The sequence below is a fragment of the Mesocricetus auratus genome, unplaced genomic scaffold, assembly GCF_017639785.1.
Source record: "Mesocricetus auratus isolate SY011 unplaced genomic scaffold, BCM_Maur_2.0 Super-Scaffold_4256, whole genome shotgun sequence".
Taxonomy (NCBI): domain Eukaryota; kingdom Metazoa; phylum Chordata; class Mammalia; order Rodentia; family Cricetidae; genus Mesocricetus; species Mesocricetus auratus.
Genome location: NW_024429182.1, coordinates 19,901,199 through 19,915,881, shown reverse-complemented (window position 1 = coordinate 19,915,881; position 14,683 = coordinate 19,901,199). Strand labels below are relative to the sequence as shown.

Below are 14,683 nucleotides of genomic sequence, written 5' to 3'. Positions count from 1 at the left end.
ATTTATCTCTCAAGAGAAGGGTTTCTGGTCTGGTGTGTGTCCTCCTCAATTCACTGGCCTCAGAATACATGCTGCTTTCTCATCTGTTGCCTGCATGCTCCAAACCCTTCAGGATCTGGTTAAATGTGTGAGTGACTCTGTAGATGTACGTGTAAGTGTCAGTGTCACTGTAAACACTTGGCAGCAGATGGAGGTGAGCAGGCTCCCCAGTCGGCACATGCCCCTTCTTCCTGGATGAACAGGCCTTGCCACATCAGGGTTAGCAGACAGCCTGCCTGTCATGACTAGCCAGTGTGGTAGCCCAGAGCTGGGAAGGTAAATGCTGCTAGCAGCAGACTCATTTTGGTGAAGAAAGAGACCAGGCAGTCAGGAAGTGAATCAATGTCATGTTCACATGGAAGACAAGGGACAATACTGACATAGTCTAAAACAATACTTCTGGGGAAAGGACACGTGTGGCTCCCTCAGGGACTGTTTTAAGCCAGTTTTAGGAATTGACCCAAACAAGACTACAGGAAACCCCCAAACAAAAAGTCACAGCTACATAGCATCTGAAAATCAAAAGATACTGGAGGTTGACTTTAACATATAAAAATACTATAACAAAATGAAATACAAATATATATTAGAATCTGTAAGTATTCTGTATAAAGAGATACTTTCATGGTTAGGCTAACAGCAGACAAAGAGGGAACAAAGCCGATCTTTTCCATTTCTTAACGATGTCACTGGGCCGTGAGCAGTGCCAGCTCCTGGAGGACTTGCCCTGCTGGGTCTCTTCTGTGCATGTCTAATGGAAACAGCCAGTGGTGACCACAAAGCAAACTGAAGGTCTTTACCAAAGGGGAGCACAGTGTGGAGATGATTCTCAAAGGGCAGGCCTCGTAGTCACCGGCTTGCAAGGAAGCGACGGAATCACAGGTAAAGATGAGCCGGGGCTCGTGGCTCCCTCGCCATGGGTGCCCTCACTTTGCAATGAGTCTTGATCCTCAGATTGAACAGAAAACTGGAGGGGGGCAGAGGTGGGAGGTGGAAGGGCCTTTCATGTTCACAAGGATCTCTGCAAACCATAGCAGCAACTCTCACTCTCCACCCCAGACCTTGGAGAAAGGTGGCATCACTTGACGGCGGGGCCTCACCTCCAGCAGTGTGAGCAAACCTGCCAGCCCATGCCTCTCAAGCCCGGGAATCGGCCTTTCCAGTGATGGGCTGGGGATGGTAACCTCCATAGGGCTGAGGAGGCCTGAACACCTATTTCTAGAAGGGAACATGATGCTACATGCTTAAGCTTTTCTTCTCTGTGGAACCTGGTGTAGCTGCTTGCCAGGGTCCCACAGTGGCCTGGAAAGTTGTAGTAAGAGAAAGACACTGGGCAGAGTTGGGGAAAGCCCCTCAGAGGCCTGAGCCTCTGCCCTCTTGGGGAGTTGCCGATCTATGCTCGGGGCCTAGAAACTGTGCCTCCCCCACCGCCAGCAAAAGGTGTACCCAGTCATGAGGACACGGACCAGTCGGTCAGGGCAGGGCTCTCTTTCCACCCCAGAGTCTCGCTAGCCTGAGAGCCAAGTTCTAAAGTCACGGGAGGCTAGTGTCCTCACCAGCGCTGAATGCTCCTCTTGGTGCCCACGTGGGCGGGGACACGGGTATAAGACCATTCCATGCTCTGTATCTACACTTCCAAATGGAAGCAGCCAATAGAGGGACATGCTCACACCTCTGACCCACAAAGACACCCCGCCCCACCCCACCACACAGACCCGGGCTACACCGCCTCAGGGAGAAGTGAGGAAGTATAACACTCTCCCTTCAGCAGCCCCATTAGGATCAAACCTCATCTTTCTACCTTTCACTCTGCTTGGAAGAGAAGTGTTTGTGTCAGCCCGCCATGTATCTGTGGCTTCAAGCAGCCGTCACTGCAGACCCTTGGAGTGAGGAGCTGCAGCCTGGCCATTTGGGGCACTCCGTGGTGCTTAGGAATTAGTTCACAAGGTTGCACCCCCATGGAACTCACACCGGGTTAGGTACATGAATACCTGCTAATTGAAGTTAATGCGAATGAATCTTCTAACTCCTCAGGCCTCCCTCCTGAGACCAGAGAGGCAGTGTCTACATGGTTCCCATCAACCTCCCTGCTTCACAGCTGAAGACCTAGGGCCGGGAATGGGCAGGAGTCTGCCCAGAGCCACAAGGTCATATGGCCTCGGTACAAAGCTCCAAGCCAGGCCTCCAGCTGAGGAGTCCCTGGCCTCACCCAGCTGCTCCTCACACCCTAGCCCTCCCCTGCCAGAGGCACCAACAGCCTTTGGCTAGGGCCCATGCCTCTTTTGTAGCCAGCGATGCTGTTCGGCTAGAGACAAGAACCCCTTGACCTCTGTCATCCCAAGCTAAGAACCCCTCATAGAAGTTATCATGGTCACTTCATGGATTCAGAGGCCTGGACCTCCTCCAACCCCACCCCAACCCGACCTCTTTCCCAAGATGTGGAGGCAGTGAGCCACATGACTCAGTTCCTTCCCCATGCCAGGAGGCCTGCTTCTGGAGAGTGACCTGCTGCCCTGCCAGTGGATGTGGCTGCAGAAGGCAGGCCAGAACCCGGGAGGTGGCTGTCCTCAGAGGGGCCAGAACAACTGGGCCATTAACGCTGTTTCAGTCCAGCCGGGGTCACAGACCAAGGGAGAAGCAAGTGGAGCAGGGTTAAGTCCCCCTTTTCCAGTCCCAGGTAGCGAGGAGAGGAGTGCCAGCATTCTGCCTCGCTCGGTGGCCTGACCTCACACACACATTCATTCAACAAATATTTATTAAGCGCCTATCTGTGCAAGGCACTTTGGGAGAGGGCGCGGCGGTTCAGGCCTTGCTTGCTCCTCTGCCCCGGCAGTGCAGTCTGCTGGAAAGGCAGCTTCAGTGTCCCGGCGCTCACCAGGACCCAGGCGCCATCCTGGTGATGCCCGCACCTCAGCCCAGCTGCTAGTACGCCACCTGAACATTATGCACACTGGGCACAGCCGCACTTGGTGGGCTTCTCCACCTCCTCAGCAAACGAAGACCCGTCGCTGCACTCGAAGCTGAGCTTCCTCCGCTTCAGCCGTAGGCCCTGGCAGCAGCCCTGGCCTGGGCACGTGCCCCGGCATTCCACCCACGACAGCGAGCGCGTGGTCTGGCAGATGGCATAGCCCCTCTGGACCCGGTGAAAGTCCCGGACAGGGTCCCCCCGGCACTCGGACTCTGGATGGGACAGATACCAAGAGAGAGCCTCAGAGCACACCGTAGGAAGCAGGAGGGAGACTGGGCAGCATCCTAGGAGGGCTCCGCTGGAAGGATTCTCTCATCCCTCTGTCCTGAGCATCCTCTCCCGTTTCTGCATGCACCTACGCTCAGCTTCATCCTGGGCCGGCAGTGTGACTGGAGAAGGAGGAAGCCACTAGCTGCCCAGACCCTCCAGGCCACAGTGGCTGCCAGTTGAGGGGGTTCCTGCTCTGCAGATGTGTAAGAACTGGGGGTGACAGCGTTGTAGAAACATTCCTCAATGGAGAGGATGACCCACTGACCCTGTGGTGCTCAAGGCTAAATTTCTCCCTCTTCCCAGCCTCTGCAGTCTGGAGTCTAGCCAAAGTGTCTTGGTGAAAAGGCCCATGGAAAGCCTGGGAAGAAATCCCCCAACCTTCAGACATCCTGCTACACCTACGTCCAAAGCTGATAGAGCAAAAGGCTCTTCTGGCTAGGAGCTGTTCCTGGGTGTGCCTGGATGGTCTCTTCATGGAGAGACCTTAGCCAAGAAGGGCAGAGCCCTGGAAAAGGGAACGGCAAGGCAGGCTGGGCCCAGGAGGTGGAAATGGCGGAGATCTGTGCCAAGAGGATGGGCACAAAACCCCAGTGGTCCCCATGTACCAGAGGGGAGGGAAGAAGGAGGAGGATGGGAGGGCTAGTTTGAGGGTGACAACATGAAGCTCCTACAGCAGAGTGGCGGGGAGGGTCTCTGCAGAGGACAGTCAGGAGGGGGCCCCCTGACCTTGCTCACACAGCTCGCCTGAAAAGCCCGGGTTGCACACACAGTGTGCCCCTTTGGTGGCCGAGGCCTGGCAGTGGCCATGCAGGCACTGTAAGCCCCCACAGGGCTCTGCCACAGCCCCGACCTGGTTGCACAGAGCCCCTGAGTACCCATCCTGGCACTGGCAGCTGTAGGCAAGGGCATCAAGGGGCACACATTTCCCATGGACACACCTGGAAGAGACAAGAAGAGACCTGTGAGAACAGGCCAGCCCATGAACCAGCCACATGCTGTCCCACCCCCACCCCCCCCCCCCCGTAGCCTTGCATGTGGTTTTGTTCCCAAGGTTTAAAGGGGCAGGGACCAAGATGTAATTCTCTGCTTGTCCTTTTCCAGTTAGTAAGGGCTTAAAGTCAAGTAATAAAATAATAATAATGATGATAATAATATCTTGTGTCAGGCCACATGCTCCAATTTAAGAGTTAAAAACACAGCTGGTGAGACAGTGCTAGCCATAAACAAATGCACTTGCAGAAAAAGGAAGGACAGATGGGGGTGATGGCCCTCTTGGTCCATCCCAGGCTTACTTGTGGCCATGGCAGGGGCCATCCACTGGCTGGTCACAGTGCAGGCCCCCCCAGCCAGCCTCACAGTGGCACACAGGCCCTGGGGTGGCATTGGGCTGGCAGATGCCATGCAGGCAGTAGAGCTTTCGGCAGGGCTCACAGCCAGGCACCACGCCTGGCTTCATCTGTGTCTTGGTGAAGTCCTGCAATTCGTTATTGATGTACAGATTCCGGATGCAACCGTGGAAGCTGGTGCCATTGAGGATCTGCCAGAGGCGGAAGGCAGCTGAGTTCACATCCACAGGCATCCCTGAAGTGACAGGAAGAAACAGTAGCCTGCATTGGGGTTGAGTCATGCCTGCTGGACAGCTCTGCAGTGTCTCCTCTTGCCCTTGGGCTCTGTCCTATCTCTGCAGAGGCCTCTTGCCACCCTGGAGGATCAGACTCCTTTCCAGGAAGATGTAGAAAGTCTACTTCCTCTGGGACCCCAGAGATGAGAATCAGACCAGCATAGCCAGCTGACCAGCTAGACTCTGGGATGCCTGTTCCCTAAGTCTAACTATCTCACCCTGGGACTCCTTTCTCCCCTCTGGGGCATCTGCTTTCATTCCTGGAGACCCCAGTCGAAGCAAAGAACTCATGTGCAGGGCACTTTGACACCTGCTTTTGTGTTAGTGGCTTCAAAGCAACTTCAAGGCAGAGGCTGCCTGGCCCTGTCTAAAATGTTCAAGAGCTCATCTGAAAGCCTCAACTAGTAGGAACAGAGCCTCACTCCCCAGGCTGAGACAAAATGAGAATGGTTGCAGTTAGTGGACAGTGGCTTCCTGGCCTGCAGCATCTGCAGGTCCACTGGGGGGGGTCCTCCAGCTGGTGTTGGACTCTGTTGCTGAGTCTACTAAGTGTTTCTGGTCTCTGGGGGGTTCCAAGACTAGAATTGGATCCCAAACATGGGAGAGTCCTTCTGGTCCAGATCCAAGAAGGGTACCTGCAGTATGGCGGTAACTGGGAAGGACCCATCCCTCCCCAGGCCTGTTATTCATCCCTTTTGGTTAGTCTGGGTTGACCAGAATGCAGATAGAGGCTGTTCGGGGCAGCACAAACCACCAGATTAACCATTCAATAGGACCACCTCATCCTTTGGCATCTCCCCAGCCATAGCAAAGCTCTTCTGGCCAGCCTCAGACGAGAAAGCACAGGAGGTCCCTGCCTGGAGACAGTCACCACAGCTAGGTGAGAGGCTTGAAGAGGGAGCTGTAGCTCTGTCTGTCCTCACCTCCCACATAGAGGGGGGCCTCGCTGTTGAGCGTGTAGTGCTTGCCGAAGTTGTCCATGGTCATGGGGCTGCCGCCATCGATGGAGAGGTTCACCATTTGGTCGAAGGTAACCAGCTCAACAGTGTGGAACTGCCCGTCGTTGATTGTCTCAGCGCTGGAAGGAGATGGGAGGGGTACCCCCACCCAGGGAGTGAGCCTCAGGAAGACACCAGCTAGGCACATCAACCCAGCCACTGCTCCCCAAGGAGACAAACCTCTCAAGGGGACTTAGCGGACTTTGGCCTGATGCCTCCTGTTTCCCCTTCCTGAGGCCCAGGGGAGACTGGGACATTTGGAAGTGAGCTTCTTCCCCAACCTAGGGGCTGCCTCTGAGGTGAGGTGAGATGGGGAAAAGTCGGGGCCAAGGAGCCTCAGCTCCAAGTGGGATGGACTCAGGAGACCAAAGGGCCTTTCGTCTTGGCCAGCTGAGTTTCTGTAGTTCCAACAACCACCTGTTCTTAGCCCTGGATCCCCACCACCTGGCATGCCCACCCAAGGAAGGCTGACAGCCTGAGGAATTCCTACCTGTAGATAGCAGAGCTGGGGTAGCTGCCTGGGTCATAGCTAACACGGACATGGCCTTGGTACAGCTCAACTGCGATGTGGTCATTATCCCCATTGTACAGGAGGATCCCATTGTCCTCTGCTGTAGATACCTGAGAGGCAAAGGCACCTGCTCTCCCATGCCACCCCTCGCAGAAGCAGCACAGGCAGGCGCGTGAACAGAGGGGACGTAATGCTGGAAGGGTGATGTCATATTAAAACCATTCTCTCCCCTCTCCTCTTCCTGACCAGATACCCCTCCTTCAGAGATGCTGACCTAGGCCAGTAGTCACAGGTTCACTTGTCATTCACTGCAGACCAGCCAGCACTGGACAGCTAGAGACTGGCTGGGTCCTGGGAAGCATTTGCCTAAGAACAGGTAAAAGGCCAGTTCCCCAGTGGGAAATAAGCAGTCCACAGCCACCACAGTATGGTATGGGAGCCCCCTCTGAGCCAGGAGGAACTGGCTGCAGAGGGGGAACTAGAGAGGAAGCACATGGAAGGTTCTCCCTGCTAGAGCCCTTTAATGCTGCAGCATGTGCTAGGGAACAAGGTCATGTTTGGAGATGCGGGTATTTGGGAGAGAGGTCCCCACGGCTGTGGGAAGCACAGTTGTTTCCTTCTGTCTAGCTCCTCCTCCCTGAATCCTCCCGGTAAATACTCTGATGCCCTTGACTATAGAGTAGGCACGTGGACCAAGGCTACGGAAATCACACTTGCTCATTTCCTGGGACCCAGTGATTGGTCAAGGAATCAGTATGTAACAAAATCAGCCAATCAGAGAGCTTCCTTGAGACCACTGATTGTTGAATGCAGGCAAAGAAGAGCCCCTTGATGATGTGTGACAGTGAGGCCTCCTGAAGATGCTAGAATGACCCGAGCTGCAGCTGGGACCCCGGGACTGGGGCCTGGACTGAGGCTGAGGCTGGGCTGGGCTGGGGCCTGGGCTGGTGAGTTTTGCCTCCAGCGGATAAGCTGCTGCTGTCTTGCTGAGGACAGTGTGAGAGGAGAGAACTGGGCCTGTCTGAGGGGCTCAGGAAGAAAAGGAAGAAAGGAAAGGAGAGATGATTGGGCACGTGTGGCCAAGAATGGAATTTGAGGCAGAGGGGTCAAGAGTTTCCATTCTCCTGGGCAAAATGCAGTATAATCTGCCCCCATCTCTTCCTCTGGAACATATTCAGCAAAATAGAAAGGTTTTTCATCATTTGTTGAAGTAGAACCTGGTTTTTCCCCTCGACATGATGATGGTCTAAGATGATACTGAAGGAACAAAAAGGGCATTTAGGAGGCTCCCAAAAGTATTGGTTAAAGACAAGCCCAGATTCATTCTGGCCACATGGAGCAAGCCTGTCTGCTGCATTGGAGGCCAGAGCTGAGCAGAACGCGTGATAAAAGCCTGTGGACAAGGCCTCTGGCAAGTTTGTTTTCTGGATACTGTCACTGCGCAGCTGTCCCTGAGATGACTCAGAACCTTTCCGTGGCACTCAGGCCGACTCATCCTGACTGGAGGAGAACAGCCATTCACACAGACTCCTGTGGGCAAGGGTGTACCCTCACATTCTGACGAGCCCAGGTGCCCTGCTCCATGACTCCCTGTGAGTGACCAGGTCCCAGGGCACACACCTGAAGAGTGATATTGGCTCGAGGCCAGTTCTGTAGGTCAGTGAACTGCAGGTAAGTGTCTCGGTCCACAAAGTTGACACTGAGCAATTTCTCACATTCGGGGCCACCGAAGCCTGGCAGGCACTGGCATACAGGTCGGCTGCCCTGGTCTACACAGTTGGCCCCATTCTGGCACTCAGTCCCTTCACAGGGGCTCCTGGGGGCAGGTGGAATCTCACAGAGCTGTCCACTGAAAGAAAAGACACAGGTCAGAGAGGGTGGGGCCGAATGAAGGGGGGGGAGCTCTCCCACTGTGCAGGTCAGAGACTCTCTAGCTACCCCAGGAAAGTGAACCCTTAAAGTGACAGGAGATGTCCTCGGAGGACGTTGAGTTCCAGCAGCATCACCTGGCACTTCCCGGAAACCCCACCTGAGCCACTTTCTAACAAGATCTCAGGTGGTTAGCGTGTGCATTGAAGCTGAAGATTTACTCCCTCCCTCCCCAGGCCAATAACTCTGCAGGACAGGTTTTACAGTACAGACGAGAAAGCTCAAACTTAAAATACAAGCAGTGGTGATGGAGGTGGTGGTTAAGAGGCACTGAATTACAAAAGCCAGAAATAAAGAAGGTGCATTACTACCAGACTTACAGCAATAAAAACAGCTAATGGGTATGTGGCAGGAGACAGAGCATTTGTCTAATGTGCACAAGGCCTGGGATTCTAATAACTCCAACTCAAGAGGCAGGGGAGACTTAGAAGGCCATATATGTACAACTGTGTGCTGGCTACTTGAATAGCATAGCTAAAATCGCCCAATTTTTAGAAACAAAAACTTGCCACATTGACTCAAGAATATAAATAATCCATGCTAAAAAAAAAAAAAAACTAGTGAGGAAATTGAACTAGTGACCAGAAAATTCCCCAGGCCTAAAAATTTTCACCGATGAATCCTATCAAACACTTAAAAATAATTAATACTCGTTTTCCCACAAGTCCTTCTGAGAAGTAGACAATAAAGAAATATGTCCTGATTCTGAGACCCTGAAGATACTGCAAGAAAAAATAAAATAGAGGCCGATATCTCTAAGGGACATAGGCAAAAGTCCTCAGCAAAATCGCATCAAATCATGGTATAGAAACATTGTTATATACCATGACCATTTAAGTTTTAACCCAGAAGCAAGGTTGGTTTACCATCTGAAATCAATGTAGAACACCATGGTAACATATTTAAAAAATCAAACAAACTTCAACCAAGTAGAAGCAGAAGGGAAGTCTATCAGCTTAGTGAAAAACAGTCAGAAACACACACAGCCAGCGTCACAGCTGATGGGCAGAGGTTGGATGTTGCACTGCATAAACAGAAAGAAGCCAAGAGTGTCTGCTCTCAGAAGCTTCCTGTAGCACTACACTGCAGGGTCTGTCCAGAGCAGCTAGGACAGAAAGGGGTTAAACATGCATCTATATTGAAAAAGAAGAAGAAATAGTATCTATTTGTGGATGGGATCCTGTAGGAGAAAATCCCAAGAAATCTATTAAATGCTCTTAGAACTAATTAAAGAATTCAGCCTGATTTACAAAATCAATGCACACACCACAATGACACTAAGAAATCAATTCCAGGAGGTTGGAGAGATGGCTCAGTGGCTAAGAGAGCTTGTTGCTCTTGCAGAGGTCCTGAGTTCGATTCCCAGAAACTACACGGAGGCTCACAAGCACTGATACCTAAGTCCCACCAGATCTGATGCTCACTTCTGACTTCTTTAGCTACTTCATGCATTGGGTGCACACATAAACATGCAGGCAAACGCTTGTACACATAAGTAAAAGAAACAAATCTTTAAAAAATAAACTCTATTCGCAGTATCATTTAGAAGAACTAAAATTAGGAAACAAATTTCAAAATTAAGTATGAGGAGCTAGAGAGATCGCTCAGTGGTTAACAGCACTGGCTGCTCTTCCAGAGGACCCATGTTGGATTCTCAGCACCCACATGGTGGCTCACAATCACCTGTAACTTTAGCCTCAGGGGACCTGACACCCTCTTTTGGCCTCTGAAAGCACCAGGCACACACTTGGTACACAGACATACCTGCAGGCAAAACACCCATACACATAAAATAGTAATTAAAAATGGTTAAAAGTAAGTGTGAAGCATCTACTTTTAAAAATGACAAAATGATTGTTGAAAGAAGCTAAAGTACATTTACATATGCAGAAAGGCAATTCATGCTCAAGAATGGGAAAATCCAATATTGTTTTGTTAAAATGCCACTGATCCCTACACTGCTCTATAAAGTCAATAATGCTTCCACCAAAATCCCAAATTACCTTTTTTTTTTTTTTGCAAAACTTACAGGCCTTAGAGTTTTCACAAGAAAGCCAAGACAAATAAGATGAAGGGAAAAAATATTTTCAACAAATAGTGCTGGGACAACTGGATACCCATATCCAGAAGCGTGATTTTAAACTCCTTCACTATTCCCATGTTCTGCCTTTAAACAAACAGGTTTAGAACCCTGTGCCTAAGTTCTAAGCGGCTGTTTGGCTCTCCCAAGTTTGCATAGTTGGGACTGGTAGAGCCACGCCTAAAACTCCAGCACTCAGCTCCCACAATGGGATTGTCACTCACCCATGTCCCAAAAGGACCCTTGCCAGTCCCACCTGAGGCAGGGGAATTGCTCACAGCGTGGCGAGAGGCTCACCTGTAGCCCCCAGCACAGAGGCAGGCGTAGCTGTTGACGTCATCCACACACTGGGCGCCGTTCTGACAGCGGTGGTCCCTGCAGTCGTCTTGATTTTCGCTGCAGTTGTCACCCGTGAAACCTGGCACACACTCACACCTATGGTGGACAGGGAAAGGGTCAGCCAGCATTCAGCCTAGGGCTCAATGGTCAGGACTGTGCAGCCTGTGTGACAAAGGATCTCCACAGGGTCTCTTCTACTAAGAGAAGAGCTCTGTGGGTGTGGGGGAGCCAGGGCTAGGAGAGTGAATGCCTGGCAGCAAGAGGAGGCAATTATCCTGTCTTAGATGCCCACTGTCACTACCAACTACACCTTCAAGGTCAGCCTCGGGCCCATTCTTGACCTGCCCTGCTGCACGGTCTCCTAGAACCCACCCCATCACGGAATCCCATGCTCCACAGATTGGCTGTTCCTCTAGGCTCAGCCTCTACAACTTTGCTGGGCCCAGATTCCCACCCTTCGGCAAAGACTTGTGCCCACCCTCAGTGAGGACCTTGACCCAGACCAGCCCCCAATTTCCAGGCCTGGGTGAGTCCAAACCCTTCAGGCTAACCCTCCATCTAAACATAAAGCACACATCCCACTTACCCCCAGAACATCTGCTGCTCTCCACACACCAAGTCCATCCACCAGGCACATCCCTGCCTTTGTCCTTGTTAACTTAGAACACCTCTGCTCTTCCCCTGAGTGGTCCAATCAGGCCACTTCCTCTCCTTTCCCAGGAAGCTTCCAGGAAACACTTTAGCTCTCATCAAGCCATTCATCTGAACCCCTGCCATCTCCAAATCCCATGGAAGCGGACTGCATGCATTCTTACTTGGGGTTGTTTTTTTATTTCAAACTCCATGTCTCTCAGGCTGTAAGGGACGTCTCCCAGCCCAATATACATATGCATATGTACAGAAGCAGTTGGGTGTGTGTCTCAGCCACATAAAATGGCACACTGTTTTCTGGCATTTCCTGTCTTCTCTTTATTAAAGATTTATTAAAGGATGTTAATTTTGACCTACCCGATTGATCACCACCCACAAATGGGTTACAACCTGAGAGAATGTTGTCATTTGTTCACTCTCTTGCTGAGTCCAGCACAATGGCAGGCACAGCTGGCCATCCCTCCCTTCCATGCCCCACCAGAACAGGAAGTGGGGAGCACACGCATCACACAGTCTGGTGGCGGTAGCTGGGCCCAGGGCTGAACATGGAGCCCATCTACTGAGGGTGAAGGGTGACACAGCAGTCCCGTGCCAGCCCGTGCAGTCCGGCTTCACCTCGCCCCGTAGCTGCCTCACTGGGGGGAGGGACTCTTCCACAAGTGTGCCGCTGCTCCCTGGCTGGCTCTGCTGTCCCCACTCCCATCCCTGTGACCTAGAAGCAGTGATGCCTCTCTCGGTTTCACAGAGGCCTTGCTGCAGTATAGTGCCCATGTTTTGTTGGGTCCCAGCAGTCCCTTGGCACTACTGGCTACACAGCAGACTCCTTTAGGTCTCTACCCCTGGCCTTAGCTCCCATTCCTGAACTTGGGTCTTTCTGCCACAGACCACAGGAAGTCCTAGCCTGACAATTCTTTGTTGACTCCGTGGATGGGAGGGAGGGAGTTCTAGGGATGAAGCTGTGTTTTAGTGACATTTTCAAAATCTCCTTCAACCCTCATCCAGCAGTCTCCATGTGACAAGCCCTTCTACATAATCCAGTTAATATGATGACTGCTCGTGCTGGGACTGGACAGGTTTTGGAATTCAGAGCTTTGTGACCACAATTAGGCCATAGACTGAATATAAGTGAGCATATCTGGAGGTTGCCAAGGGAACTGGAGACAGCCCAGTAAACAGATAAGTCTACACTCCAGCAGAACCTACCCATATCCACCCTTCAAAGAGAAGTGGCAAGTGTGCCAGCCTTCCAAACTTTCTTTCAGGTAAGACTTTGTTCTGGAAGGACTCTAATTCTGTGAGCTTTGTGGCTTTTGCGATTGGGTGGGAGAGGTCATGGTGTTGGTATTCAGGCATTATGCTGGCTGCCCCTGTCACCTGGCAGAATGCACTCAGGCAGAATTCTGGTCAGCTCAGGGTTCCATGAGTACTAGTCTGCACACAGGTGCAAAGGACCCCTTTAAAAGAAAGACCTCCGCCTACTTCTGCTCTCTTTCCTCTCTCTTTCCAGTGGTTCTTCTCTCTCTCTCCCCTCAGCTCTCTCCCCGCTGTTCCCATGGGGCAGACAGGACTTTTCCTGTGTCCCTCCTCTTCTCTTCTGTCCTCTCTCTGTCTCTTTACCTCTTTCCTTCCCCTCTCCCCTTTCTAATAAAACTTCTCACTTATGCTCTGTCTGCTTGGTGTGCTTGTCCCCCGGCCCCCCCCCGTCGCCTGGGGGGGGGGACATGGAATCCACCATGGTCCTGCACACAAGGTTCTCATCGAGCTGCATCCCAGCACATGGGCCTGACGTGGAGGGCTGTAGGTGGCTGTCAGGCTCGGTGCTAAGAACCTTCCAGACAAGTACCTTCTCACTTCCCTCAAGAGGCTTCTACTGCTGCTCCCAGTCCCCAGGGAGAACGAGGGGCTCAGTCCAGCCAGCATCTACTCAGGGCTAGACTACAGCAAGTCACAACCTCAGGGCTGTGTGGCCAGAGATGTGCCTATGTCCTGGTTCTCAGGAACACAGGGTGCCAGGACCACACCCGCCAACAAATGAGGAATAGGAAGGAAGGGAGGAAGCCAGGCCTAGGCTGTCACTGACCTGGGCCCATCCGGGGTGCCCACACACTGGGCCTCATGCTGACATGGGTTCAGATCCGAGGAGCAGAAATCCACCAGCTGCTCACAGGTCCTTCCTAGGGAGAGAAGGAGCAAGAGGCAGCAGATGCCAAGCTCTATGGAGCCCATGCAGACACTAGCATCCCCAGAGGATGGGGGGTGCCCTGGCCCCTCGAAATGCTTACCTGTGTACTGCAGGGGGCACTGGCAGGTGTAATTGCCCACACCGTCCACACAGACACCCCCGTTGACACAGGCATGCTTCACACAGTCGTCTGTGTTCACCCCACAGGTTGGCCCTTCAAAGCCGGAGGGACAGGAGCACCTGTGGGGGAGGGAAGGATGAAGGGGAGCAGGGAAAGCCAGTGGCAACCGGTCAGAATCTTCACTCCATACGTTTGGCGTTTCAACTACTCTAGGCCAGAAGGTAACAAGACTAGCCTTGCCCTCAAGGAATCCTCTGGATTGCAGTCTGGAGGGGAAGACAAATAGGAGGCAGTGACTCAAGGAGAAGTACAGTCAGGATGGTGGAGGCTCTGAAGCCAGGTGTGGGCAGAGAGCACCTAACCCTTCCTCAGCAGGACAGGTTTCCTGGCGGAGGTGAGGGACTAGCCTCAGCAAGAATCCCAACACAGGAGGGGAGGACCAAAGACAGAGAGGGACAGAGAAGACACAGAGGGACCAGAGTGAGAAGGCAGGACCTGCCCGTCTACACTGCTCAAGTGTTTGAGGACACAGACTTCAGGAACAGTAATAATGGAGCTGGGCTGAGCAGTAGCTGGGTTATAGAAGGTTCTAGAAGTTGACGCTTAACAACCAGGGTACTCCTTAGCCTCAGGCATGTGAAGCTTCCCAAGGGGCACAAGGGTCAGAGAGGATGGACTGAGGAATTCACATCCAGCTCTTCAGGGGTCCTTAGAACTCCTCCAACATCCCCAGGCCTCAGCTAAGGTGCCCTCTCCACCCAAGCAGGAGGTGGGCTGTGCCTCCAGGTGTCAAGGAAAACAAGTGAACCACTAAAAATAACTGACAGGAGACTTGTGAGCTGTCACCGAACACAACTGTAAGATTGTCACCACCTACTCACTCGGGAGATTTGGGCATATAAACTGGGAGGACTTCCAATAGCTGTGCAGCAGCTCTATGGCGAATCTCCTAACCCTGACTGGATTTATGTGAA

General features: G+C 52.4%; 1 protein-coding gene across 1 annotated transcript in view; it reads right to left on the bottom strand.

Annotated features, from left to right (window-relative positions):
* Nucleotides 1-366: 366 nt before the first annotated feature.
* Nucleotides 367-14,683, bottom strand: part of Slit1 (slit guidance ligand 1) — a 150,556-nt gene continuing 136,239 nt past the window's right edge. The window contains 9 exon segments of the mRNA XM_005063601.4: nt 367-3,219; nt 4,004-4,215; nt 4,570-4,858; nt 5,822-5,976; nt 6,387-6,517; nt 8,028-8,256; nt 10,714-10,851; nt 13,487-13,580; nt 13,689-13,828. Coding sequence (XP_005063658.2) covers nt 2,981-3,219; nt 4,004-4,215; nt 4,570-4,858; nt 5,822-5,976; nt 6,387-6,517; nt 8,028-8,256; nt 10,714-10,851; nt 13,487-13,580; nt 13,689-13,828 — 1,627 coding nt within the window. The 3' untranslated portion in view covers nt 367-2,980.